The 9,540-nt window shown below is 43.8% G+C and overlaps 2 protein-coding genes across 2 annotated transcripts; one reads left to right on the forward strand and one right to left on the reverse strand.

Moving 5' to 3' along the window:
• Positions 1-384: 384 nt before the first annotated feature.
• Positions 385-7,820, forward strand: ttbk2b (tau tubulin kinase 2b). Its single transcript, XM_058056772.1, has 15 exons — positions 385-576; positions 959-1,075; positions 1,164-1,311; positions 1,441-1,514; positions 1,824-1,964; positions 2,055-2,159; positions 2,239-2,304; positions 2,525-2,617; positions 2,927-3,052; positions 3,129-3,286; positions 3,386-3,578; positions 3,700-3,911; positions 4,079-4,496; positions 5,158-5,795; positions 5,899-7,820. The coding sequence occupies exons 2-15, from the start codon at positions 1,013-1,015 to the stop codon at positions 6,296-6,298; spliced, it is 2,835 nt and encodes a 944-aa protein (XP_057912755.1). The 5' UTR covers positions 385-576; positions 959-1,012; the 3' UTR covers positions 6,299-7,820.
• A 306-nt stretch (positions 7,821-8,126) lies between these two features.
• On the reverse strand, positions 8,127-9,447 carry churc1 (churchill domain containing 1). Its single transcript, XM_058056776.1, has 4 exons — positions 9,244-9,447; positions 8,991-9,126; positions 8,741-8,811; positions 8,127-8,527 (listed from the first exon to the last, which is right to left on the reverse strand). The coding sequence occupies exons 1-4, from the start codon at positions 9,346-9,348 to the stop codon at positions 8,435-8,437; spliced, it is 405 nt and encodes a 134-aa protein (XP_057912759.1). The 5' UTR covers positions 9,349-9,447; the 3' UTR covers positions 8,127-8,434.
• Between the last annotated feature and the right edge of the window lie 93 nt (positions 9,448-9,540).

Below are 9,540 nucleotides of genomic sequence, written 5' to 3' on the forward strand. Positions count from 1 at the left end.
TCAGAGTTCCCCTTAATAATCATATTTTTTTATTGTCAGCGCTTTATTTTTGTGTTTCATTGTTCAGTGTCATTACTTGTTTCGATGCGACAACACTCTTCTACAATGCCAAAACCTGTTGTAGTGCATGTTTTGTTGCATTAATCCTCCTTTTTGTTCCTGCGAAAATGATAAAAGGGATGCCATTTACGTCATTTTCGTTTAGACTATGACTTAGACAACCTTTAATATCTAATGGTGTATTAAAATCCACGACTGAGTAATATGTTTGTTAGCTTCGGTTTGGGCTGTGGGCGATTTTATTGCTAACATTGTTGTGTATCGTTTAGGGGTTGGGGGAGGGCGGGGCGTTGCCATGGTGATTCTGCGGCTCATTCGGGAGCTTTTATGACGTCATCACCGCCGCTCGCAGGACCGCGCTGGGTATAATCAGCTGGTTAGCTTAACTCACGTTTAAGGTATGCCCCGTCGCCGTCCTTTCATCCGCAAGATAAAGCATCCGTTGGAATGACGTGGCAGTCGAGAACGGGACCATGGAGACTCTCTCTCGGGGTCTCACCGGTGCGACGGAGCGAGGTAACTCGGAGACGAGGTCACAGGCGGGGGAGTAAACATGCTATTTTAGCTTGTTTGGAGCTATCCGTCTTGGTCAGTTGTTGCCTTGCGGTTTCCCCCCCTCCTTGGCTAGTTAATGTTAGCCAAATGTCGCCCCCAACTCCACATTTTTGCGTCATTTTTATGCTTCTGACATATGGTTTTAATCAGCTAAAGCTAGCTGCTAACCTCTCGCGGCTATCAAGAGCACCAAGCTAGCTCCTGATCTGAGCCGAGCACAATCAGTCACTTTAAGCAAGTGATTAGAATTGACAGGAAGGTATCTAACGTTACCGATCATTACCCTCAGTGGCAAGTAGTGTGGTACAGAATAAGTGCTGATGCATGCATTTATTTTTTGCAGTGACGGGTATGTGCCACTGATGTCAGCTTGTGACTGCAGCTGAGATCACTCACCATGAGTGGAGAGCACACAGACATCCTGTCAACTGCAGATGTGGTTCGAGACAGATGGAGAGTGGTAAGACAAAAAAAAGGCACCCAAAATATATTGACGTCAAACCCATCAGGTTAGGCTGGCAGATAGGTCATGTAGAACTGTCCTGCAGGTAAGAAAAATAGGCGGAGGTGGCTTCGGGGAGGTCTATGAGGTCTTGGACCTGCTTAGCCAAGCCACTGTCGCTATGAAGGTGGAGTCTGCCACACACCCCAAACCGGTGCAGAGGACAGAGGCCGCCGTGTTGAAGAAGCTGCAGGGTGAGCAACATTTTCGATGCACAACCTGTACTGTAATTTAGAGATGAATAATGCAGGATGTACTTAATTCAATTGCCACAAATAGGACATTTTATGATTATGTCTTGACTTGTTCATGTCTTTTGATAGGCAAGGATCACGTTTGTCGCTTTGTCAGCGCTGGAAGAAATGAGCGCTTCAACTTTGTGGTGATGGAACTCCAGGTAGGCTCACCATCACAGGGTGCTAGAATATCTTTTTAAAAATCCCCAAATCTTGATTTATTTCACAAACTATTTGACGGAAAAACTCAATCAAATGTACACAAATGTAAATTTAACCAATCCACACTAGAGAATGTAGGCATTAATGTGTACTGCTTACTCTGAATGTTAGGCTTTCAGACACCAAAGTAGTTGTGTTTTTTTAATTTTTAGTCACTTAAGCTTAAGAGGATCTTTAAGCTGAAGTCGCCCAAGATCTTTGTTTTTACCCAATGTTTGAATCTAACCGTAAAATGCAACAAACCAAAGGGGAGGAACCTGGCAGATCTACGCAGAAGCAGGGCCCGTGCAACATTCTCCGTCTCAACAACCTTGAGACTCGGCAAGCAGATTTTACAAGCCATTGAAAGCATCCACTCAGTGGGTTTCCTGCACCGCGACATTAAACCGGTAAAATAACAGTCGCCTTGGCTACCTGTGACACATTTCAGTACCATGATTAATGATTGAACTTTCACACCTTTGTTCTGTCAATCACAGGCTAACTTTGCAATGGGAAGACTAGCAAGTACCTGTAGGTGCTGCTACATGTTGGACTTTGGTTTGGCCCGACAATATATGACCTCCACCCAGGAACTGCGTCCAGTAAGCACGCCCAGAGATCCCTAAAATATGTGATTTTGTTGGCTAAACGGTGTTCACGGTGTTTCCCTATCTTTTTCAGCCTCGTTCTGTGGCAGGCTTCAGAGGAACCGTGCGATACGCTTCCATCAATACTCATAGAAATAAGGTGACTTGAGGCATCTTTTGAGTTATAAAAATAGTAATAGGCAGTCAAAATGTGTAAATAAAGATGCCCTGTGCATCCCTCGGGTTGCATACTTATTTTTCCAAAATAATTGTGCTCTATGTGTGTAATAAATAAGCTACATATGCATTATTTGTGCTTGTAACAAGGCTTTGCTTTGGTATGCATTGTCCCTCTTATGTGTGTCATTATGACTGTGCAGGAAATAGGTCGTCATGATGATCTGTGGTCCCTCTTCTACATGTTGGTTGAATTCATGTCTGGTCAGCTGCCATGGAGGAAATTTAAAGATAAGGTATATTTCGACAATGATGGTTGCGTGAGTCCTTTTTGGCGCATAGTAAATCTGTACAGCTGTATATTGACATTAACTATTTTTGCAAATGTTGATCTGAAATCGGAAAACATCAAGTTAACAGGAGGGGAAGGGAAAGCGAGCTGTGTGTTTAGAAATACACCATAGACATTTTTGTGGGTGTCTCAATTACGTGTAGATTTTCGCCATTCTCCTGTATACTTGTATGTACAGCATGGACTCACTTTTGAGATATTATATAACAGTATTGTATATGACTGTATAAGTATATAACTGTATTGTACACAGGAACAAGTCGGAAATCTAAAAGAATCATATGACCATCGTCTGATGCTTAATCACCTGCCATCTGAGTTCAGTACTTTCCTGGATCACATCCTAAGCTTGGACTATTACACAAAGCCAGACTACGAGGTTAGCCATCGCTTGCTTTGTACACATATTTTTTTGTGTGCACCAAAAGCTGACACATGCGCTTCCTCTGTGACAGCTCTTGATGTCAGTGTTTGAGAGTGCTATGAAAAGCCACAATGTGCTGCACAATGACCCCTACGACTGGGAGAAATGCGACTCCGAGGACATGCTGACTATCACTGCGGTTGTGCCGACCGGCCAGGAGCTCACCCGCCTAACACCAGCACACTTGGGGTACTCCTCACCCTTTTTGCTAAAGCACTTTGACTCCATATTTCATTGCTTGTGTGAAATTCTGCACTGAATGACATTTTTGTCTCCCTTCCTCCACAGCATGGCCAATGCTTCAGTGCTGCCAGTGGATCTGCAGAAAGAAAACACTGAGGATGTCCTCATGCTCGGGGAACGCTTCAGTGACGCCGACAATTGCCCACCTATGCCCACCCCCTCTGGGCCTGTGAGAGACATATGGGAAGAGATGGATCGCATACAAAACCAAAAACATGTTGAGCCGGTGATCAGGAAGGTTAGTTGTTGGAAAAATGTAAGGACATATGCATACATTTACATATAGAGCATTATAAACAACTGAGGATGCCTGATGCCTGAATGAAAACACCAACACCTTCTGCTCTAATCTCACTCAGGTGGCAACTGAGGACGAGCACAGTCAGAACCATGGCAACCAGAGCCCGGCTGGGTCTATGCAGAGCTCTCCGAGACGAGTGCGATCTGAGACCATGTTCCTGGACCGGGCTGTGCCACTGCTGCGGAAGATGCGACAGAGCCAGAGCTTGGCGTTTGAAAGGAGACTAGCACCTGAACCGAAGCCAACTATTGAACGTTTCCTTGAGTCCTGGTTTGTAATTCCGACATAATATATATGGTAGTGTATTTCCTCATTTAGTGTTGATGCATGGTTATTTACTAAACTACAGAGAGTACCAAGTGTCTATCAGGGAATTGAAAATATCCATTTAAAAGCCTTCTGTCCAACACTAATTTTTATTTGTTATTTTTGTCCAGTCGGGGCAAACCACCTGCCCTTTCTCAGGTTGGGGAGAAAGCTGTGCCTGATGAACACTCTGGCACAGGGACCCCTGACCCCGAGGAAGGCGCAGTCAGCGGTGGGTTTGTTGCGGTCAACGTCAGTCCTGTGGTCCAAGAGGGAGACTCCCAGGACTGGGTGATGCTGGAACTGGAGCAAGGCACTAGTTCCGGAGCCATCAAGGCTTCAGCTGAAGCCCAACGTGATGACAAGCCAGGGGGGACCCGTGGCACTCCTGAGAACCGCTTGTGTGGGTCGCAGGATGGTCCGGCTCCACTGGGCAGTCCCCTTCTGTCACACCGCTCTATGGGTTCATGGTTACTTGCCCATAAGAGACTCCCAGGAATGCTGGGACAGATGCCTTCAGTCATTTTGGGAAGACCCCACATGGATCAGGTCAGTCAGTCCAGAGTTTTATTTTGGGAGAAGTACTGGCACAGGGGAAGAGTGGTTAGCACGCAGGCACACAGCTAGGAGACCCGAGTTCAATTCCACCCTCTGTCATCTCTGTGTGGAGTTTGCATGTTCTCCCCATGCATGCGTGGATTTTCTCCGGGGACTCCGGTTTCCTCGCACATTCCAAAAACATGCTAAGTTAATTGGCGACTCCAAATTGTCCATAGGTATGAATGTGAGTGTGAATGGTTGTTTGTCTATATGTGCCCTGTGATTGGCTGGCCACCAGTCCAGGGTGTACCGCGCCTCTCGCACGAAGACAACTGGGATAGGCTCCAGCACCCCCGCAACCCTTGTGAGGATAAGTGGTAGAAAATGAATGAATGAATGAATGAATGAATACTGGCACAGGGACTTGAAAATAAATGAGTGGTCGTTTCCAATTCAGGGTTGTTTCATATTGGGGTCCATACTGTATTTAGCTGAATGACTTTAAAGGTATATATGTTGTACAGTATTGTAAACCTTGCAGATTGCTAAGGAGGGTACATTATTTAATGCTAGGGTACATTTAGAGCTCAGCATTTGCCAAACTCTTACAAATGTGTTACATTTTTTTTCCTTCTTTCCTGTCATAAATCTAATCATTTGTTCTTTTCAGTCTTCCAGCTACACGCCACCGTCTCCTGTTCTTGAGAAGAGTGATCCAATGCCTGTAGAGGCCCCGTCCAGTAAATCTGATGAACTCCGGAAAGACGGAGGGAAGACTGAATTCGCTCCATCAAGCCCTCTTAAAGGATCCACTTCTCTCCTGACTAAAGACCCAGAGAGTGATTCCGGTCTGCCTGACTGCTCTTCAGAGCTGAACCAGCAGCCTCAAACTGTCTCTGCAGCCATTGCTTCTTTACGGCCAAAAGACTCTCCCTCCTCACCTAGACTGAGCCGCATCCCGATACGAGATGCCAACACTCCCCCTGACTCTCCGAGCAAGAACCTTCAAAGGGACAGACGGCACCGCTGGAGTAGCCCGGTCCCCGGATCCCCCACGCATTCCCCTTCTCCGTCGCTGTCCTGTGAAAACCTGCCGGCTACTTTGCCCCGAGAACGGCTTTCCTCTGAGCGAGGCTCGAGGTCGGACTGTGGAGGGGAAGACCCTCTTTCCCTGTCCTCCTCTTCGGGCAGTAAAAGTAAAATCCCACGACCCATGAGCGCCACTTTTGTTCCTGAGCAGCTCACCAGCAGGTTTACGCCTCATCCACCTCCTGGTAAACCCTCCGCGGGCCCTTGTGCCGACCACAGGTATGACATATATACACCAGTAACTAGCTAAATATTTAGCTTGTTAACTGAAGAAATAACGTAAAAGCTCATGATATTAATATTGTCTTGTTTATTCATTGAGGCGGCGGCACTTGAGAGTACGCGCTAGCAGCACCAGCGACGCCGACTCCCTGTCCAGTCTGAGCCAACTGGTACAGGACCACGGCGGTGTACTCATCAGCACGCCTCCTCCTTGCCCTTGCAACTCTTCCTCTTCCCTCCTGCAGCGTTCGCTCAGCTGCTCGCCATCCCGCCAGGAGCCCCGCAACGTCAGGGTCTCTCAGGGACGCAGCCGCTCTCCGTCTAGCTTCTCCGGGTCGCCGCCGCCACCACAGCCACAGCCATTGATGCCTCCCCCGCCCCCTCCGCCTCGGCACGGTGCTCTGCAAGCCAGGTCCACCGGACAGAGTCATAGGGGGCCTCGCTCTGTGGGGCGGGGCTTGAGCCAGGAAAGAAAAGGCTCAGGAAAACTGACTCGGTGATGAACAAGGAAAAACTGATCCGGATAGCATGTGTAAATACGGTATTCGCTTCAAGGGAATGTATACTGTATGTATAAAAAAAATGTATTTATTTATTTATCTGCTACATTAGCTTACATTAATCCATACATTGTAGAATCCCTTAAAATAGGCACACTTCAGGAATGAAAATGGTTGCAACCAGGCTGCAAAATTCAAGTGGGATTTTTGCACACTGGTTGCGGCCTTAAAAGCCAGCAGCATGTTTGTGAGTTTTATCCATGTACATATAAGCGAATGTCATCAAATCATTGTGCACTTGTGTATTTGTATATGACATACAATGAGTTCATGTTTATAGATTGAGAACTAACAATTATCATGCTAAATGGATGGAAATACGGTACATACTCAGTCTGACACTTGAAAGAACACTAAGAGAAAAGAGGGTCAAACCTGTGTCAACTTAAATATATATTTATATTTTGTAGGTAAGATAGCAAAAAATCCGCTCTGAAATGCTGCTGTTGCCTAAATAGGGATTTATTTTTGTCTCTTTTGAGTTGTCATGTCTTCAATGCCACACATGTATCTTTAAATAATTGATGCCATATCAGCCCATTATGAGACCAAAAAACTGTAGATAATGAGGAAATGATACACATTCATAAGATAAAGCACTAATATTCATCAACAAGCAGAAAAACAGTAACCATGACTAGCTGTATATTGGAATGTATTGCCAAGTGCACTCCTTGCTCAGTATTGTAAACATGCATGAGCATCATTATTGCATTACTTCTTTTTATGCTTCTGTGACAAGAATGTAAGAAAAAACACTATCAGACCACAGAGACATGTTGCTTCCTTGTCTTCCTGACAGTGACACAATAACACCATGACAGACACACAACGCATCACCCTCATAGACACTATGTATGTGACTGAGATTTTTGTTGGAGTCCACTAAGAGATGGTCAGGAGAACTTGGGCTTGTTTAAAGGAAGCTCTTTAACGGGCAAGACTGTACGAGCAGAGCGCTTTACACTAACCACAATCACTTTGCAACACAAAAATGACAACAGCACATGTAACAAGCAAATACATAAGGAAACTACTACTACGGGCAATAATACACAACTATGTATGTTTGTCTCCAAATGACACCTTCTTGGAACAAAATCTCAGAACATCACCGCCAGCAAGCACATGTTACCAATAGTGGTTTAAGAGAACAGATTGAATAAAAAAATGTCTGTCACAACTGTTGAGTTACAATGCATAAGAAGTGGTGTAAATTGTCATTAGGCCTGAATAAGTTGGTCACTCACGGCTGACTGGTATTCATGAAGATTTCTAGGGCACGTTCACACACAAAAGCAGTCTTGGGAGGCGATCAGCAATTTGCTGTCTTGCTGTTGCAATACAATCAATAATATCCAACATTACAGTGCTAGTGCTGTCAGAAACAAGTAGGCAAGAAAGGCCTATATTCCGAAGAACCATTCATGTTATTAACTGTTAATAAAGGTTGAGAAGATTGGATCTGTTTTTTTTGTTTTGTTTTTTTGTGAAATACTTGGTGCAGCCTCCAGCGGTGCTACCTCCAGCGGCCATGTATGTTGCGTTTGAGGTCTAGTATGATATATCACATTTAAAAAATGAAATAAATTGGAAGTTAAGTTACTAGTTGTATATTAAATACATTATTTGTACCACCAACACGTATGTATTTCTGTCATGCTGCTTTTAATCATGAAAATATACTTTATTCTGTATATTCTAATAAATTTTAATTGGAGGAAACTTAAAATATGACTGGTAGTATTAAATAATCAAGACAGATTTTTTTAGTAACTTTTTATTTGTTGTAAATGCAAGAAGGTGTAAATGTCAAGTTTATTTACAGTACATACCATATGTTAAAAACATTAATGTATATAATGGTATTAGACAGTAGTTTAATACAGCGCTATCTCTCATATCTCTCAGATATGCCATACCTGCCCAAACTTGCTGGTGCTCAAGCGTGCATACAGTCACCACTGTCACCCAAACCTCTGGGTGTACTGTTACTTTAAAATACTCAAGAAGTGATGATTATGTTAAGGATGGAAAAAAAAGTTGCAGTCAGCAGCATTGGTTGGTGTATGGGGTCTAGAAGAGAGGGGCGTTCTGTCTGGGGTCATCTGGCAACACGCTGATGGAGTCCTCTGCTTTGCCACACAGCAAGCAAAGCATTGTGTACTCCTAAGGGATGAAACATTAATCAACAAGTGAGAGAGCATCCCAGAAACACATGTGGACTCACATCAAAACCACCACCATTTAACTTCAAATGAATGCATGTTATAACAGAAAAGTATAGTCAACTACAGTGAGTACTAGGCATGTGTATTGGAGCAGAATGTGAGGTTCTTCGGATCACAATTATTTTAAATGTCTGAATCAATTCAGCCTTACCTGATAGTCATCAACAACAGAGAATGTATATTCATGTCTGGCGATGACATGGTCACAGTTTTTACAAATATCTGAAGGGGAGGAAAATGAGGTAGTTATTAAATGTTGATAAAACATTGCAATTATTCTTTTACAGATCAGTAACTCACATTGGAGTATAATTGTGATGCGTTTCCTAATACGTTGTGTGGATTAAGTGACATAGATGTATAGAAGATAGTGATATGCAGTATATATCATAGACACTTACGGTCATAGGTGACTATCTCCTCACCATCATCATCCTCCGTAGCTTTATTACAGATCAACACGAAGTCCCTGTGATGGCATTTGGCACAGCCCAGGTAGTTCATCAGATAAGAACCATTCTCCAAACAAGTGTTCCCCTGAGCAGGTATAACATTATCAATTCAGAAATTACATTTATGTTACATAATGAAGATATAAGCGTTTTACTGTTCACAATGCAATGATATCAGCAGCAGTAGTAGAATCTAACCTACCCGATCGGGGTACTCTTTTTGCACACAGCCGTTGCACATTTTAACTAAAAAAAAGCAAATAAATGGTATACAGTCTTTGGAAACAACTACATGTATACAGTACATAGAATCCTCTTCCGCATGGAAAGACGCCGCCTGCTAGCTTGCTCGATCTGTAACGCATATTCACTAAAGGAGAGCAAAAGTAAACGTCTTTACGGTATCCATATGGTTTGTAGATCTAAAAATAACAATGGCGGGCACACAACTTCCGCGTCACAACTTCCCGTCTTTGCTTAAAAATATTATAATTCCAAA

The sequence above is a fragment of the Doryrhamphus excisus genome, chromosome 19 (assembly GCF_030265055.1).
Source record: "Doryrhamphus excisus isolate RoL2022-K1 chromosome 19, RoL_Dexc_1.0, whole genome shotgun sequence".
Taxonomy (NCBI): domain Eukaryota; kingdom Metazoa; phylum Chordata; class Actinopteri; order Syngnathiformes; family Syngnathidae; genus Doryrhamphus; species Doryrhamphus excisus.